This window comes from Panthera pardus, unplaced genomic scaffold (genome assembly GCF_024362965.1).
Source record: "Panthera pardus isolate Hobbes unplaced genomic scaffold, ASM2436296v1 HiC_scaffold_6, whole genome shotgun sequence".
Classification (NCBI taxonomy): Eukaryota; Metazoa; Chordata; class Mammalia; order Carnivora; family Felidae; genus Panthera; species Panthera pardus.
The window spans coordinates 3594711-3613137 of NW_026526991.1; the positions used below are offsets into that span (position 1 = coordinate 3594711).

Sequence of the window (18427 nt, forward strand, 5' to 3'; positions counted from 1 at the left end):
GCACAGTTACCCCCTGCTGGGTGGCGTTCTGGGGACAAGAAATAAAGATTCTCCTAGAAGTGGGACGATGAGCAGTGAATGTCTTTCCTTGGAACTTTCCCAAACACCCAGACTGGGCAACAAGTGGTCTGGACACCAGGAGCTCACTTGTTGATGCACGGTGGCCCTGAGGCTGCTTTTGGGTCTGACAGTCTCTGCTGAAGAGACTTTTCATCCGGGTATCTTTACTGCTCAGCGGCTGCCCATTGGGTGAGCCAGTGCAGCCCGCTGACTGACATTCTTTGCTTCTGTCCCTAGATGGCCATCAGGATGATAGCACAGCAGCTGTTTCTGAGGCTGCTGGGAGAGGGGGGCCTTCAGGCTCTCTTCTGGCCACTCTCGCCAGGGAGGGAAGGATTCCAGAAAAGCAGCCACCCCATCGTGACCCCTGACCCTGCAGCCTGTCTTTAGAAAAGCACAGGCTCTCCCGCCTTTTATCTTACGCTTCTACTTCCTGCCCCACCACCCCTGGCATCGCGAGATCACTAGCACCGTAATTCTGCAGCTGAGAAAGCTGAGCCTCTGAGAAGAAAACACTGAAGATTCTAACCACAGCCTCTTACTGGAAACACTTGAGAAACTCCACTCTTTGTGACTTCATTAGAGATTCATGACGTTTCCAGCACTTACCTTAAAAATTACATGACAGTGAACGTCTTTGCTGTACTTTTTTTCTCTAGGCCATTTTTTTTTGGTGATAGACTGCCCCAAACGGGATTACTAGAGTTACTAGAGTAATAGGAGTGGGCATCTTTAAGGCTCTTGATACAGATTGCCAGTACTTTCCAAAAGGACGTGCTGGCTCGCGCTCCCACCGGCTTCTCTATGAGAGGGCCACGCAAAGGCCCCTGGCCCATCGCCAGAAGGTACAGATGGCACGTGCACATGGGAACTAGGTGCAGGCGGCCAGGCTGAGCTCCGTAGGTGTGTGGGTGCTGGAGTAACATTTGGTGCTGTTCCGTTCCAGGTCCAGATGTCATCTGTCGGTGGTGGACGTCTGCCATCACTATGGCCATCGGCTGGCTCCAGGGAGATGACGCAGCTGTGCGCGCTCACTTTACTGAAGCAGAGCGTGTCCCCAAGGCCCTGGAAGTGACAGAGTGCGTAAGCCTCCTTGGCCACTCACTGGCTTCTCTCCAGGGGAATCCCAGGTGTGCCAGGCTCACTTCTGTGCGTCAGCAGAGTGGCCATTCGGGTGAAAGGTTGCGCAGCTTGGGGACTACATAATAGATGGAGAGGTGAAGCCAGAGGGAGGAAGAGGGCAGCACGGAGAAACCGATGGCAAGCAAGCCCATCTGCGTGCGTTGTCCTAGCAGCTGCCAGCGCTACTTCCGGGGCCTCGTCCCCCATTCTCATGGAGCCACAGGCTAATGGGGATGGAGAGCAGTGTGGCTCCCGGCATCTTCAGAAGCTCATGGTGCAGCCAGGCCGCGTGGTGATGGCTCACGGCCAGCACAGGGCTTGTGAGGGCCCGTCTCTCGCGTGCCAGCATTGTACCCCGTTTCCTTTCAGCTTCCTGTCAACACCCATCCCCTCCGCCCCAGTCAGCCCTTCACTAAAAGGCTTTAGCACGAGGCATAACCAGAGAGCTTTTGACATTCCTCTTTGGGGACCCAACGCCTGCCTCTGGGGCATTTGGCCCATAGTAACGTGCAACCCCCTGTCTGTTTCTGACTGGATCTGAGTGCCCCTAACATCTTCTGCAACCCCAGAGAAATTGTACAATGCTCCAAGACAGAAAGTTCTTGTCCTCAGACCCAAGGCCGGAACATTTCCCGTCACGCAGACTCTCAACCAGGAGAACAGGAAAGAGCTGAGAAAAGTAGGTCTTGGGAGGTTCCCTAAGGCAGGTCACACACCCCCATTTCATTTAAGTAACCCAGTTTTGAGTACCCTGACCAGTGAGCACCCACCTTACACTCTCCCAGCCAGTGTGCCTGAGGACATGGCAGGTAGATTGTCCAGAGTCCCCTCATTTGTGAGCAGCAGAGCCCTGGAATCAGCTAAGACCCTCAGCTGACATTCCTTCCCCTGAATTCAGTCACTCTAAGGACCCTTTGCTCTTTGGGAATAATGATGCTGTGGGAACGAACCCTCCCCCACCCCAGCCTCCCCAGTCTCTCCCCGATCTGCTCTATGAAAAGAAGCTACTCTTCTCTGGAGAGCTTAATACCCAGCTTCTGGGGGAACGGCCCCTCAGAGAGCAGGCACAAATAATGGAGTCCATACTTTATGTCATCTCAGGTGGCAGCAAGTAGGATTATGGCCACTTTACAGATAAGGAAACTGAGGCACAAATTGTTTGAATGACTGTTTTAGGTGGCTCCTTAGTGGTAATCCTGGTGGTTGAGCTGGGTGTCTGATCCCTGACTCTCGGCCACATGCCCCGTTCCTGGGTCTCCTGCACCCCCTTCCATGATTCCATTGTTTATTTAGTAGATACTTAACTGAGGGCCCCCTTGGTGCCCAGCTGTGTTCTGGGCTCTGAGAGGCAGCAGTAGACAAGAGAGCAAGTTGCGGCCATAAGCAGATGGATAGTGGCCCGACCTGCAGAGGTGCTCTCTCCTGTGGGCAGCTCGTGCCATTGCCTTTGCCAGACCAGTGGTGGCTTCTGTGAAGCAGCCAGTGCAACTCTTCACTGGGAGGGGTTCTGGGCCAGAGGGAGGGAGGCCCATAACCACAGGTTGGTGTTGAGGGGAGCAGAGGTGAGAACAAAGGGCCTGACCCAGTGGGTAGCCTGAGGAGGCTTATAGAGGGCAGGACAGGAGAAGGCAGCCCCAGGAACACAGCAAGTGGAATAAGTCTCAGGAGACAAGTTGGTGAGACAGGACACTCCTGTGCACCCACGTCAGCAGAGGCACAGAAGGGGGAAAGGAAAAAGAGCTGGTCTGCCGATGCCTGCATCCCGGAGCAGAGTCCGAGGTGGATGCGGGACGGGGGGGCCATGGCTGGGCTGAGAAGGGCCTTGTTCAGCCATGAATGGCCTGCAGCTGCCCTCCCGGTTTCTTCCCTCCAACCTCTGGCCCCTGGATATTCTCCCACGCATCAGAGACTCCAGGCCTTTGCACATGTTGCACCTCTGTCTGGAACCCTCCCAGAATGCCACACGACTCACTCCCCTATTCCTTCAGATCTCTGCCCAAATGTTACTTTTCCAGCAAGGACATCCTTGACCACCATCCCTTATAAGATGCCACCTTCTTCCTCTGCTCAGCTTCCCTTCATGGCGCTTGCTCTGCCTGGCATTACATGTTCAGTGTTCAGTGCGTTTATTATCTGACTCTCGCACTCGAAAGCACCTGCAGGCAGGGACTTGGGTTGCCCACTGCTGCATCGCCAGGCCTGGGGCTCTATCAATACTCCCTGAATGAAGGAGGCTGTAGGGGTGGGGAGCCCGCCCTCATTCAGGGCCCCGGCATCTCAGATCTGGAGCCATTGTGGCCGCACGTGAGTGGACAGACCCATGTGTCACCGGCTCAGGCTCTTCCTCATGCCGCCCGAGGGACACTCACTGACCTCTTGCCTCTCACCTCCCTCTCACTGTCCAGGAGCCCCCTGGTGAAGGCCGTCTTCCACACCTGCAGAGCCATGCACACTTCACTCTCCGGGAAGGCGGATGGGCAGCAAAGCTCCTTCTGCCACTGTGAGCGGGCCAGTGGCCACCTGTGGAGCAGCCTCAATGTTAGCGGGGCCACCTGCGACCTCACCCTCAATCATGTGAGTGGGGGCTGATCTGGCCCCCTACCAGGGGGATCTGAGGGGGAGGTGCTCAGCTGTGGTGGGTAGGAACACCCCTGCCCACTTGAGCTTGCCCGGCCTGTGGGGCTGTCCCAAAGACAAACCGGGCAAGCGGTGCCTTTCCCCAGACATAGCCTCTTGGCCCAGTTAGGCCCCTTTGGAGTCCTCAGGGCGAGCATGTTTCCACCTGTGCCTTTGCTGGGTTCCCCGAGTCCCGGGTCCTGCCGGTCCTCAGCTCTGCCAGCCCCAGGTGAACCAGAGACGGTCAGGGCTCTGCATCTGCTCCGGGCAGCTTGCACAAGTCCCGCAGACCACTGCAGGCCAGCCTTAGAAGGGGCCCCGAGCCGCACGCACACACACCCCGAGCCGACTGACCGGCCTGGGCACCTCCGAGGCCAGGTGCCCGCCTCCTAGCGGGCAGCTGTGGTGCATTGTAGTTGCATTGCATGTTCTGGTGGTACCCGTGCAATGTTTCCACAGTGCATCACAGAGGCCTGCCTGGCCCTCGAGAGACTTCCTACCGTGCCTTGGTAGGGGGCGCTGCCGTCACTGTTGGATCCCAAGGCATGGCCGCCCCGGGAGAGAGGAGGGGCAGGGTGGGCACAGCTAAAAGCGAAGCACGGTCTGCACACTCAGCAGGAGTTGGGTTTCCCTCCATGAAGGGAGGGACGGGCTATGGCCCGGACGGTCAGACTCTGAGCCCCCCACTGGGGTTTGGTCCAAGGTAGCTAGGTTGGCACTTCTGGCTAGAGGTGGTGAGTATCAGTCCCAGATACTAGGGGGAGCCCGGAAGCATGCCAGCCCTACAGAATAAGCACTGTGCCAGAGGGGCCCAAGAGTAAAGGCCCACGGAGGAGCCACATAGTTTCAGCTGACTTTGGGAAACGAGAGAGAGGCTTCGCACTCTTGGGGCTGGGGTTCCTGGGCAGCAGTTCTGTGTGGGACAATGGGCCAAGGAGGAGACCCCGTGGAGCTTGGCATCTGTCAAAGGGCAGAATCCAGCCCCAGGCCGCTCCCGCCGCCCAAAGGTGCTCCCCCAGCGCTCACCTCTTAGAAATGCCAGGCTTGGGGCGCCTGAGTGGCTCAGTCGGTTAAGCGCCCGACTTCGGCTCGGGTCATGACCTCACGGTTCGTTGAGTTCGAACCCCTCCTCAGGTCTCTGTGCTGACAGCTCAGAGTCTGGAGCCTGCTTCCGATTCTGTGTCTCCCTCTCTCTGCCCCTCCCCCGCTTGACTCTGTCTATCTCTCTCTCAAAAAAATAAACATTACGACAAATGTTTTAAAAAAGCCAGGCTTGGTTTGAAGAGGGAGGCCATCACCAGCCAGAAAACAGTGTGGCGAAGGGACAAGACAACGAGCAGGCACGAGGCAGAGTCCAGGGTGGGTCCAGTGCCCTGGTGAAGGGACACGAAGAGGAATCTCCCGGGGGGAGTCCATCGGAACCTGTAGGGCCCCATGGGACCCCTCTCACAAGGAAGTCTGCTTTGTCCTCACTCTCACTGCCCCCGGTACTGATGGGAGCCGCGCAGGTGGCCCAGCCTCATGGGTGCCGTGCGGACAGTACGTGAGTCCCCCACTCGCACGCTGTGCGGCATCCGTGCCTGGTGGTGGCTGGCATTGACAGTGCTTCCAGAGGCCGGGTGTAGTAGGCACGCACGGTGCTCTCCTGTAACACGGTAGCCTTGTGGTGCCGTTTTGTGGATGAGGAAACGGAGGCTGAGAGAGGGTCAGTTGTGTGCCAGTTGGTGGCCAAACCGCAATTGATTTAGGTCAGTGGGCTAAACCCAAGTGTTCAACTGGTCTGTGGTCTCGCCTTCTTGGACTCCTGTCTCCCCAACCCCAGAGACCACTGGGGCCGAGCCTCGGCTGCCTTCTGTAGAAGTGAGCCTCCTCCTTCCCTTCCTCCATCTCCTGGCTATGCTGCCACTTCGGGTCCTTTGATCCTACTTGCGGGGCAGGGCTGCAGCCCAGTTGGGGCATGGGCCTGCCGTGAGGCCACCTCCTGTGAGGTGGGAGGAGCCCGTGCCTTCCTGTCAGGCCCACGAAGGTATTATTCCGGTGCCTGCTGCATGTCTCCTGCACAAGCTCCTGCCCTCTCTGGGCCTCACTTCTTCACCCACAGAATGGGAGAAACAGATCTTCCACCTGGGCTCATAGAAAGGATTAGATGCTGTGAGCCCGTTTGCCCTTCAGCTCTTCTCTTGCTGTCTGGGGAGCGTTTTCCAGGCTGCCCCTCTGAGACTCTCCACTTCTCCCGGAGCTGCCGAGGGTTGGGCTCGGGAGGGCCTGATAACCGCTGGGATCTCTATCCCCGCGATAGGGATAGGTCAGTCACCGGTCTCCTCCCTGTGGCTCATCCCCCAGGTGGTCCAGCTGCTGACCTGTGACCTGCTACTATCGCTGAGGACAGCGCTCTGGCAAAAGCAGGCAGGAGCCAGCCAGGCGCTGGGCGAGACGTACCACGCATCCGGTGCTGAACTGGCCGGCTTCCAGCGGGACCTGGGCAGCCTCCGCAGGCTGGCGCACAGCTTCCGCCCAGCATACCGCAAGGTGGGACCCGGCCGGCCGGCAGGGGAGGGCAGGTGGGGTTCTAGAAGCACCAGCACGGGGTTGCAGAGTTGGCCCTCAGAGGTCAGCCGGTCACCCCCGTGTCAAGCATGGGGGTAGCTGCATGTATCCCTTTCTTCTGCTTGTGTTAGTTGAGTAGCCGCTGCGCGCCCAGCCCTGCAGTGTGGCAAGCAGGCCGAGGGCCCACAGGCAGGGGCCCGCACTGGCTGCACCTCACGTGTCAAATGCGGGGATGGGAAGGGCTCCTGGCCCTGGGAGGGGTGGGAAGGGCATGGAGAGAGCTCCACTCTTGATTTCCTGTTGTCAGAGCGACGGAATCTCCCTAGCACTTCATTTCATTCTTGTTCTGAGTCGCCGGGGGCTTTGGCTCTGCTGCCTGACTGCACACAATATCCCCGTGGCGATGGCCACAGAATCCGAGAAGTCTCCCAGGGCAGTTGTGTAATTGGGCTGATTGGACCCAAATAATTTCCTTGCTTGTTTTATTGTGATTGCTAATTAGAGTTATATACTCAACATGTTTTTGCCTGAATTATTTTCTAAAATTTCAAGTGAGAAGGCCATTAGTGTCCGTGAGGGGCGAAGGGCTCAGTGAGTCTGCCTTTTCCTTGGTCCCTCCCAGGGTCACATTGTGGCCACTGTTCACAGTGAACCAGGACAGACAGCGGGCAAAACATACATAATCACCACTGAACCTGCTCCACTGGGGAAAAGAGGAAGTGTACCCCAAGGTTCAGGGCCCTCTGATCTGCTCAGGGCACAGCTGGCATCAGAGGCCTCCTCTTGAGACACCGTTTCCAACCTGCCTCTCCGCTGCCGAAACTCTTTAGTGGCTCCCCTGGCCCCACTGCCTTCCCCAGTGGCACTCGAGACCCTCCCCACAGATGGAGATAGGAAAGGGTATAAAGGAGCCTTGTGATTTAAGGAATTAGAGATCTAGGCCTTGCCCCCCACCCCCACCCCGTTCCCCAGTGACTCATATTTACAGAAGAGCCGCACTTCCCCTGGACACGTTCTGGCCTCTATTTCTTTCTGAAGAAACTGAAGGAAACAGGACCGAGCCTCCCTGGTGCCAGTCCAGCTAGCTGTTCCCCTCCTCTTGCCACCCTCCTCCCAGCCTCACCTCTGCCTGTTTTCAAGCTGGACGCCACCCCCAAGGCCTGAGGCTGCACCCAGGCCACTTCTCTTCCAGCCCCCGGGGGCACGTCTGGGCTCTTTGTCTCCCGTAGAGGAGAGCGTCCTTGCCTGTTTCCAGCTGGCCTGTGCTGTGCTCCCCATTCCTGCTGTTCCTCCAGGTGTCTGGCTTTTTCGGAGCTCAGAGTTAGGACGGAAGTTGCTTCCAAGGGGAGAGCGGGGCAGGGTAGTGCGGAGAGAAGGGCCACTGTTGGGTGGCCGACGAGATGCCTCCTAGAGAGGTATCCACTGGGGTACAGACAGGTGCGTCCCCCCTGCACCATCCCCAGGTGTTCCTGCACGAAGCCACTGTGCGCCTGATGGCGGGAGCCAGCCCCACCCGCACGCACCAGCTGCTGGAGCACAGTCTACGCCGCCGGACTGCCCAGAATACCAAGCACGGTGAGTCTTTCTGCGCCCCAGCTCCAGGCCTGGTGTGGACCCTGCCTGAGCAGGGGAGGGGAGGAGGGTCCCAGCCCGCCACTTACCCTTGGCAGAGCCCCGGTGGCTGTCCTCACCTGCGCTGTTCTCAGAGGTGGCGCGAGAATAGCAGTGGCCCGAGGCCGGTTCTCTGAGTTGCAGGGGAGGATCCATGACCACGCTGTGGGGCTGGGGTTTGGCTGGGTTGTGGATCCAGCCTCAGGAGTGAGGATGGGAGGGCTGGGGATTCTGGGAGGGCTGGGGATACCGTCCCGGCCCCAGCACTGCCTCACTGGCTGGCTCTGAGTTTAAATAAACGAGTCCAGGGTGAGCCCTTGGAACAGCTCGGTGAGCGGCTCCTCCACGCGTCTCCTCATCGTTCCTGCAGGAGAGGTGGACGCCTGGCCCGGCCAGCGAGAGCGGGCCACCGCCATCCTGCTGGCCTGCCGCCACCTTCCCCTGTCCTTCCTCTCCTCCCCGGGCCAGCGGGCCGTGCTGCTGGCCGAGGCAGCCCGCACCCTGGAGAAGGCGGGCGACCGGCGCTCGTGCAACGACTGCCAGCAGATGATTGTCAAGTTGGGGGGCGGCACTGCCATCGCCGCCTCCTGACCCCTGGGTTCTGCCCACCTCAGCCCCTGCCTCCCGCCCCCCTCCTCCCTCTGTCTCTCAGTCTCTCTCCCTCCTCCCTGTCTCTCGATCTCTCTGCTCCCTCTGGGAGTTGTGGGATGAGCCTTGTCTTCTGAGCTGTTGCCTGCTGGGGCTCGTGGAGCACCTCAGCCCGGTAGGCCCCTGGGCAGAGCCCCAAAAGCTGCTGTAGACAGATGCACGTGGTCCAGGGCCCCATGGGTCTGAGAGAGGAAAGAGCAGGGCAGGAGTTGGGGAGTTTCCTGACTTAAAAGTGGCAGGGGGCTCCCAAGCTGCCTGGTCCCTGCCTCCAGCCCTCAGCCCTCCCCAGCTTTTCTCTCCTCCAGACACCACCCCCCCTTTCCTGCTTCCTTGTTTTTTATCAGGCTTTCCCTGTGGGGGACATAGGTCTCTGGGCACTAAAGCGCCTCACCCTTGGCACTGTGCCCAGCGTGCCCCTTTCCCCCTTTTTATACAGATGTTTTTATATCCGTGTGCTTGGGTTTGCCGTGATGCAGGGCTGAGTTGCTGTGGTATCTTTATTTCTCTCCTTGGGTCTGTGTCCCCTCCCCTGTGCCTGACAAAGCCAGTTCATTGTTTTCTCTTCATTACACAGGACAGCCAGGGTAGGAGGGAGGCCCAGCTCTGGGGAGGCAAGTGGGAGGCAGGGGGCAGGCCTGGGGTTGGATGAAATAATGTCGGCATTATTTTTTAATTTTTTAAAAAATAAATGGTATCTTATTTAATTGTCCTGTTCCTTCCCACTCCCCCGCCCCCTGGGATGCCAGTGCAAGCTCAGGGTAGGCCCAGGGGGCTGGGAGACATGAAGCCACCCATTGGGACTGGGGACCGGGGGCCTTCAGTGTGGGTTCTCAATTCCCTCCCACCCCAACTCCTACCTCCACAGTCTATTTTTATCCCGAATTCTTGACCTGAAAATAAGCCAGGGTGGCAGGGACCAACCCCCAGTCTCTCCCCAGTGACAATCCCCTTTTCGGGGTAAACACTAGGAATAAAGGCCCCTGCCTCGATGAGGGTCCTTGGAGGAAAAGTGGTCCCACTTTTCTGGATCCCTGGGCTTGGTGCCCAGCCCCTGAGGCCATTTCTCCCAGGACCTGAGGACTGCCTGAGACCTCAGAACCTTCCGGGAGGCTGAGAGGGGCTGCCTTCCCTCCCTTCCTGCCTGTGTTCCTCACCCCTCAGGCCAGTTGGGGTAGAGAATGGGCGGGGGCTCCCCCCGATGCCGAGGACAGGCTAGAGTGGCTCAGCTTGGACCTTACCCACGTTCTTTCCCTGCTGCCCCTCCCCCCACACACTGTAAGTCGTGGCCCCTGCCCACCAGGCGAGCCAGCCCTTGTGTCATGTGTATATACCGTGCCTTTTCTCATTATCGTTTAGGGGTGGGAGGGGGTAGTTTTTCGCTGAAAGGGGGATACACCTATGGCTTTCTTGATATGGAATCGTTCACTGTGTCCTGGATGTAGGTTATTCAATAAACAGATTGGTACCACCCAGCATGAGGCGTGTGAGGGTCTGTAGTGTGACCGCCGTGGTGATTCAGCCAGGTGGCTGCAAGGCTTGGCCTCTGGTGGGTCGGGGACTGAGGACAGCCCCTCCTTCTCTGCTGAGAGGCTCCCGGAAGGTTTCATTTGGAAGGACCTTCCTCGACCATCCACCCGCTTCCTTACAACGCCGGCTGCTGGCGCGCACTCCTGGGCTGGAACAGAGTCGGGGATAAAAGGGCAGCCAGAGGTGCCGCTTGGGTCAGAGGCCACTGTATCCAGGACACAGCTGGCCACTCACAGCAGCGGCTGTTTCAGATTTGGGGTGCCAAGCCCATGCGTGTTCACCCCTCAGAGAGAAATCTGTCCGCTACTGGCTGTATCCCCATCCCCCCTGAGGGCTCACTGCCCACAAGTCACATCCAGGTCCAGCTCCTGTACCCAGCTGGTCGCCTGGGGCAGGACATCACCTCTGTCTGCCTCCTCTTCCACGTGTGCCCCACAGGGATGACAGTCCCTGCCTTTAAGTGCCCATAGACGTGTTGGCCAGTTTCAGTGACATGACACACACAAAGTTCCATGTACAGTTAAGTGCCTTCTGAGGCTGGCGAGAGGCAAGACCACGAGGAGCAGCAGTGGGCTGGAAGCGGAGGAGTCCGGAGTGACCTGGGGATGAGCATGGAGCATGGAGAGCAAGGTCAGTGACCTGGCCTGGCTGAGAAGTCTTCTCCGAAGGGCAGTCCTGGGATGGAGATCTAGGGTCCTGGGGACTGCGAATGAGCAAGGGGTTGCACCCACCTCCCCCCAACAAAGCCCCGTCAAGGCCTGTGTCGCCAGGGTGGGTGGCTGTGAGTGGCCGATGACCCAGGAACCTGATCTTTCGAGTCTTGGCAGGCTCCATGACTCAGCACCCACCCCCCTTCCACCTCCGTCTACACAGCTGCCAGATAGGCCCCGGGGCACCGTACCCCCAGTTGAGGGTGTGAGGGCTCTCTCCCCTAACGCCACTGGGCAGGCAGGACCGTAGACTCTTGACCCTGTTCTGTCCTGGGGCTTCTGAGCCTTGGTTTCCTCAAAAGCCAGAAGAGCTAGTGAGGCGGGCCCTGTTACAGGTGAAGAGCTGGGGGTTGGGGGGCCTCAGGGCGGCCCCGCGCGGCAGGAGGAAGATCTGAGACCATGAACCTCCGGAGCGGAGCCCCTCCCTGCCGGCACACACGTTCATACCTTTCCTCTTCCCCACAGTGCCCTGCCTGCCGCTCATCAGGTTCACAGCGGCAGAGGACAGGAGTCCTAATCAGCTGGGTGACCTTGGCGAGTTACTTGGGTCTCAAAACCTCAATTTCCTCATCTGTAAAGCCACACACCCATAGCCATAGGGCTTTTGCAAGGATTAAATAAAAGAAACAGCAATAGATGGTGGCCATTGTTATTAAAACAGTATATATATATATATATATATATATATATAATGCCTAGGGCACACAGGAGGGAAACAGAGGCCCAACTGGGTGGCTTTTGTTGAGGTCACACAGTGAGGGACATAACCCAGACCTCAACCTCCCAACCATCCCTGGCACAAAGGAACTCGATGCACCCAGGCTGCTGGCAATGCCCTGAGCCGCAGCCAGCTACCCAGAGCCCACCTGGCAGGAAGGGGGAGCTGGCAATGCAAGCCTGTGTGAGCACCCCGGTGGGGTCACTGCCAAGGCTCCGCGTCCAGCATCCCCATCCCCTTTCCCCCCTACAGCAGCTACTGGGAGGAGGCTCCCCCATCCTGAGCACCAGCTGTCCACTTGGCCCACTGCCCACACCCATTAGGGGGGTGGCCCTGGACCAAGCTGGCCAAGTGGCCTGCAAGCCAGGTGCCGGCTCAGGGCCAGACCGTGTCAGTGAGAATCAGCTAGGTTTAACCAACTCAAGATGTAGAGTGGCCTGAAGGGGCTCACCTCCAGTAAGGGGCATGGACCCTCCAGGGGGCCTCAGGCTCCCCACAGCCCTCTCCCCTGTGCTCGGGAGCCTCCAGGTGGCTGGGGCCCAAGTGCTCCCATGGCTCCCACTGGTATGGACATTAAGCTTGGCATTCAGCCCTGACTACCCTCTCCAGCCACCTCTCCCTGGCTCCCAGGACACTTGCCCGCCAGCTCTCAGGAGCAGTCCTTTGCTCTTGCACACGCTGTGCCCTCTGCCCGTACCGCCGTCTGTCCAGTCAATGACCAATGCTTCCACCATCCGTGCCTCTCAGAGCCAAGCTGGGGCTCCTTTATTCTCAGGGATGGGAGCCACAGAAAAGGCTTTATATTTACACGAGGAACCCTGGCCCTAAGGCCCCAAGGACAGAACCACTGGCCTCACCCAGCGGGCCCCTTCTTAGCCCTGCAGGCTCCAAGGCCCCAGTCCAGTTTGGGCAGGCATAAGGGCAGGCACGGCCGGCGCCTCTCCTCCCCCACGGTATGGGCCCCGGGAACCGGCCCACGGCGGCCTCCAGGCAGATGAGGGCGCCCCGGAGATTGCGATGATTCGGGAGAACCAGCGGCTGTCTTCACACGGTGACCTCAGCTTTGCTGTTGGTGCTCAGGTGCCGGGGCCCGCGGCCTGCACTGCCGTAAAGTCCAGGGGGCTGCGGGCCGAAGGCCTCGGGCGGCTTCTCCACGCTGAACTGGCGCCGGGGCGCGTGGCCCGGCCGCCGGGGTGCGGGGGAGGCCTGAGCCGCCAGGTGGCCGCGGGGGGCGGGCCGGGCCAGGCGGCCGGCGATCCAGGCCTTGTAGTGGCCCGAAGGAGCAAGGCCGGCGGGGGGCGCGTAGCCCGGCGGGGCCCAGGGGCAGGCGTCGAGCAGCGCCGGCAAGTCCTCGCGGGGCCGCTGGGGCCGCGCCGGGACGGTCAGCGGGGCAGGTTCGGTCGCGGGGAACCGCTGGTAGAAGTCCGGCGGGGTGGCTTCTGCGGGGATAGTGGGGACGAGCCAGGGGGCGAGGTCAGGGCCGGGGGGCGGGGTCCCAGCGGCCCCGGGGCGGGGCAGGGAGAAGCCACGCCTCAGGGGCGGGGCCTAGCCCTCTCTTGGGTGGGACAGGGAAAGTCAGGCCTCGCGGGCGGGACAGGCCCGGGACCCGCCTTGGGAGACGCGGGTTTTCACGCCCCGGGCTCGGTGGGGTACAGCCCGGCGAGGGTGCGCGACACGGCCGAGGCGCGGGAGCCGATTGGCTGCGTAGGCCCGATACAATATTTGGCTGGAGCGCTGACCCGCAAGGCTGGCAACTGTGGAACTCGAACCAGGACCCAAGCCTTGTCATCTAGGAGCTTGGATACCCCGGGGCGCCCGGCGCTCCCGCACAGACCCGGCCACTCACCTGCGGCCTTGAGCGCGGCTGCCTTGAGGGTGGAGTACTTGGCGTAGTCCCTCTGCAGCGTCATGCTGCCGCCGTCCTGCAGCCTGGGGCCACGCAGGGGTCCTGGTGTCGCTGACCCCAGGGGCACGTTGTTGGGGCGTTTCTTGTCTGGAGCGGGGAGGGGGAAGAGGAGACCCGGCCTGCTGACAGGAGGACATTCTCCACCTGCACGACCACCTCTTCGCGGCCCCCTCCCCAGTGAGAACTTGGGGGATGGTTACTTGGACGGGACTGAGAGCCAAACCTAACCTGATGGCAGAATCGCCAACGCCTGGAAAAGGGCCTGGCTCAGAATAACGCGATTAATAGCAGCCAGCCCTGGGGCGCCTGGGTGGCTCAGTCGATTGAGCCTCCGACTTCAGCTCAGGTCATGATCTCACACCTGGTGAGTTCGAGCCCCGCATCGGGCTCTGTGCTGACGGCTGGGAGCCTGGAGCCTGCTTCGGATCCTGTGTCTCCCTCTCTCTCTGCCCCTGACCTGCTCACAGTCTGTCTCTGTCTCTCTCAAAAATAAATAAACATTTAAAAATTAAAAAAAAAAAAAAATAGCAGCCAGCCCTGAGTGGGTGCTAGCCTGATGGATGACTCCTCAGCATGTTCAGCTTGGGCCAGGCATCGGGTCCCAGGACCTGCTTCTCAGGAGATGGAGTTAACGTCTGAAAATTAGAACCCATACAGGGGAGGGGAGCAGGATTGCCGCCTCACCGGCTAGAGCCCAAGAGGGAAGCTCCAGCCTGGAGGAAAAGGCCCACAGGCGTCCACAGGCTGGTGCGAAGCTGACCCCGGGGCACTGAGCCAAGGCCTAGAACCACAGCCTGATTCCAGATCCCTGAATCTGGAAGCTTCCTCACAGAGTCCCCTTGACCGGAAGCTGCTGGACACCTCAGAGGGTCTCCCTCCACCAAGGGGAGCTGACCGGCTTGCCCAGCCCCGACTCACACGCCTGCAGAGGCAGGCAGCTCGTTCCAATTGTGAAAGAGCTAAGAGCCTCTTACCCCTCAACACACCCCTTCCTCTGCTCCCAGGCCTGTGCTGTGGATCGACATATGCTGGCCCACCAGCTTGCACACCTGTGTTCTTGGGGGAGCCCCTGGGGAGGCCATCCCCCATCTGCACCTGGACACAGCTACCCAGAGGTGGGCCCAGAGGTGGAGGCAGCGGCTCCTGGGGGTCCGGCTGCTTCAGAAGTTCTGTCAGTGTCCTGTGGGGGAAGAGTGATGAGAGGCAGTCCCCCCAACCTCCTGCTTCCCCACTGGCCAGGCCTTGGCCTACCCAAGGCCAGCCCTCCCACCACTGTCACCCTTTCAACCCATCTGGCCCCCCTTCTTCCCTGTGATTGTTCTCACACATCTAGTCTCCACTGTCAGGCATGACCTGTGGCCCCAACACATGGCCACTTCCAGAGCAGGTGAGGAAACTCTAATGGGGTCACATGTCACCAGGGCTACCTTGTTTTCCAAAGACTCCCCCGCTCCCAGAGTCCATTCTCCAAGACACTCCGAGTGGAGCCTCCTCTCCCAACGAAAGCTCTTCAAGTGCATCAGCCTCCTGGACTTTGCTTGCACTGCTCCCTGGGCCAACAATCTTTTCCTCCATCTCGTTCTGCAAAACTCCTACTTATTCTTCAAACCCCACCGGAATCCCTCCTCTTCCAGGAAGCCTTCCTGATCTGCTTAACCTAATTCCCTTCCTGCAGCAGGGGCTTCTGCCGAGTCCCCGGGACAAAGCTGTCACACAGGCACGGAGGGGAGAACAGACGTAAGGGGAGGGAGGAGCCAGGAGAGCCCAGGGTGGAAGCCTAGCGCCAAAGACTATGTGACCTTGGGCAGCCACCTGCCTGGTACCAGGACACCCAGCCCCACCCAGCTGTGACAGCGTCTGACTGAGCCTTCCCTGCAGACAGCCAGACACAGCCTTCAGGCCAGCTGCCTTTGGTGCCCAGAATCCACGATTTTCTTCTGGCTCACTCTGACCTTCCCACCTCGGTGGGGCGGGGTGGGGGAGACCGAGGTGCTGAGGACTCAGATGGCTGATTCGTGAAGAAGCACACGAGAGGTGCGACACCTAGGGTAGGTACTGTTTGGCTGAAAGCCTCCTGTCCTGCCCACTCCTCAGCTGCCCACCCCTGTGGCCTCATCTCTGTGCAAGCCCGCACCTGCCAGCTCTCCCAAACACCTGAGTAATTTTCATGCTTCTGGGCCTTTCTCTAGGGACAGACTCCAACTCCCTTCTAAGCCCTCTGAGCTGGAGGGGCGCTGACCGTCGACCTCAACACGGCAGAATTAAGGGTGAGACTTGGGGAGAGGGCGGGGGTTCAGCACATGCCCACACATGAGCTCAAGTTGGGCTTCAGGTCTCCCCAGAGGAGAAAAAAGAGGGCATATGGGAGCTGAAGCCCAGAGAGAGGAAGGGACTGGCCTAGGCCACACAGCACATCGGGAGTGGGCCAGCTCTTCCTAAAGCATCACCAGACCTGCTTCACTGTCCCCTGTGGATGAAGTGGGTTCTAGGTGGACACATCAGCTAGACTGCCCAAGCCACCGCTCTACACCGCCACGGCCCTCAGCTCCCGCTGCCCCGTTGTAATCAAGGACATGCCCTGTCTTCTCCTCCTGGCCCTGCATGAGGGACTCCAAACTCAGGGCCTGCCCCCGTAGCATCCAGAAGCCAGGATGAGAGCCTCCACATCGCCGGAGGCAGCACAGTAGCTGAGGCCAGCACCCCCCAGCTCTGCCCTACAGCTGTCTAGTAGGGGGTGGGCTAGGTGGTCTGGGAGACAGAGGTGCTGCGGAGTGCCTAGGAAGCCCTCATCCCCTGCCCCTCAAGTCTATGAGGTGGGAAGCACCCAGGCCTGGGGGCTTCTATTGTCACCTCTAAATACCAGCCTGTCGCGTATCCAAAAGGAGCCCAGATCTGGGTAGGTGAGGCGGGCACAGGCCCCAAGACATGGGGGTGGCTGGGGGGATGTGAGTGTGTGAGTGTGTGGGTGTCGGTGAGAGTTTCAGGGTGAGGACACAGAATCCCAGAGTCCCCATTCTAGCTGAGAAAGGGAACCCGGGTCCTATAGACCCCCGCTTCACACAAAGCTCAGACTCAGCCAGCACCCGTCCTGGCCTCAGCGGCAACAAATCTGTGTCCCTCATGTTTCAGGCCTCTTTCTACACAGGGAGAGACCCTGACGCTCGCCTGGGGGCGGGGGGGGGGGGGGGGGGGGGGTGGAGTGGGGGGGTGGTTACTGAGTAGCGCAGATTGGAGAGGCCTTCTCCCCAGGGAAAGAAGGTCAGGCCTGAGTCACAGCTATGGGGGTGGGGATGGGGGTGGGGATGGGAGGGAAGTGGAAGGAGAGGCGAAAAAGTGGAGAAAGAAGCAAGAGGAGGGAGACCCAAGAGAGCTACAGAAAATGCCCCATCCTTCCCTTTCCTACTCTGGGGACCTAGAACGCCCTATGCTATGGCCCCCACCCGGTACTAGTGGGACTCAGGCCCCAGACCCCCTTTCTTGGGTGCGGTTTTTGTGCGCCCTCTGTCCGGGGCGACCAGTCCAGAGGAGGAGGGAGCCGCGGGAGAGGGCGGCTCCGCACCCAGCTCCCTCCGGAAGGTCAAGGGGAGACGGTATCAGCTGTCTCCCTCCACGAATTGGGGGGGGGTGGGGTAGGGGGCGGCGGATGGGGGGAGAATAACAGACCTGGCGACTGAGAGCGGAAGTAAAAACCAGGAGGAGGGTGCCGCTGAGAGGACCAGAATTTACAGACGGGCGGGAAGGATGAAGGCTGGCGAGGGGGCGCCCACCCTTCGGGAAGGACGGTCCAGGAGGGGCGGGCGGGGCCCCGGGCCCCGGCTGGCGCGCGCTCACCTGGTGACGGTGCGCCGCGCGCGCGGGCTGTGCGCCCTCTCCAGGCCCAGGCGCGCCCCGATGCCGGCCAGCACGAGCAGCGCGGCGACGCCGCACACCGCGTAGACGGCCGTGTGGCTGCGCTCGCGGCCCGGGTCCCGGGGCGCGGCGGCGTCGCGGGCACGCGCGGGTGGCCGGCCCGTCTGCACCCAGGCCGGCGTGTCGTAGTTGGAGCAGCGGCTCTGGTCCAGGCGCCGGGGTCCGTCGTGGCAGCAGAAGCGGTAGCCGCACGTGCCGCAGCAGAAGCTGTAGGCGCCCGAGCTGCAGTTGAAGGGCGGGTCCCACTGGCCCATCACGTCGTAGTAGCCCCGGCAGCGGTCGCCCCCGGCCGGGGCCGCCGTGCCGGGCGCCGCGGGCTCCTGCGCCTCGGGGGCGCCCGCGCGGCCCGACGGCGGCCGCGCCAGCAGCAGCGCCAGCCCGAGCGCGAGCCGGAGCCCCGGCCGGCCGCCGCCGCCGCCGCGCAGCCCCCGCGCCCCGGCCCGCTCCATCGGGCCCGCGCCTTCGGCTACAGCGCCCGGCCCATGGCGGCGCGCCGCGGCTCCCTCCCGCCGGGCCTCCGGGCCAGCTCCTCCGCGCCCTCAGGGGCCGCGCTGGCCCCGCCGCCCGGGCGCTGGCTCCGCCGGGCGCCTCCCCGGCCGTCACCTTCCTCCTCGGACCCCGGAGCCGGGCGGGCTGGGCCGGGAGCTCGCCGGGCCGCACCTCCAGTGGGCGCGTCCTCCGCCGACACTCACTTCGGACCCGAGCCGGCAGTCCTCGCCCCGGGCCGCCCCCCGGGCCGGGCAGCGAGTCCTCCCTCGCCCGCGCGCGGCCCCCGGCCTCTCCCGCGCCTGGCGGGTGTGCGTGGCCCGGGCCCGGCGGGGGCGGCGGGCCGCCCGACTCCGCTGCCTTCCCGCCGCCCGCTCCGCGCTGCCCGCGCTCTGGCTGCGGCTCGGGCTCCGCGCGGGCTCGGGCGGGCGGGCGGGCGGGGGAGGGAGGGAGCGAGGGAAGGAGGGCGGGCGGGCGGGAGGCAGAGCCGGGGGAGGAGCGCGGCCGCCGCCAGGGGAGGGAGGGGGCGCGGCGGGGCCCCGCACAGCCCGGGCGCCCCGCCGGGGA

The 18427-nt window shown here is 61.3% G+C and overlaps 2 protein-coding genes across 3 annotated transcripts in view; one reads left to right on the forward strand and one right to left on the reverse strand.

Annotated features, from left to right (window-relative positions):
• The window catches only part of SREBF2 (sterol regulatory element binding transcription factor 2), a 58290-nt gene extending 48211 nt beyond the window's left edge, over positions 1-10079 (forward strand). The window contains exons 15-19 of the mRNA XM_019447035.2: positions 1007-1139; positions 3588-3756; positions 6142-6327; positions 7809-7920; positions 8327-10079. Of these exons, the coding sequence (XP_019302580.2) occupies positions 1007-1139; positions 3588-3756; positions 6142-6327; positions 7809-7920; positions 8327-8547 (821 nt within the window). The 3' untranslated portion in view covers positions 8548-10079. The remainder of the gene's footprint in view (positions 1-1006; positions 1140-3587; positions 3757-6141; positions 6328-7808; positions 7921-8326) is intronic.
• Positions 10080-12296: 2217 nt separating this feature from the next.
• Positions 12297-17823, reverse strand: SHISA8 (shisa family member 8). Of its 2 annotated transcripts, none has more exons than XM_019447040.2 (4): positions 17297-17823; positions 14515-14645; positions 13406-13552; positions 12297-12998 (listed from the first exon to the last, which is right to left on the reverse strand). In XM_019447040.2, exons 1-4 carry the CDS (start codon positions 17821-17823, stop codon positions 12604-12606), a joined length of 1200 nt encoding a protein of 399 aa, XP_019302585.2. In that variant the 3' UTR covers positions 12297-12603. The 2 variants fall into 2 exon arrangements, with proteins under 2 accessions (XP_019302585.2, XP_053751229.1); XM_053895254.1 differs by having other exon boundaries at positions 14440-14645.
• Between the last annotated feature and the right edge of the window lie 604 nt (positions 17824-18427).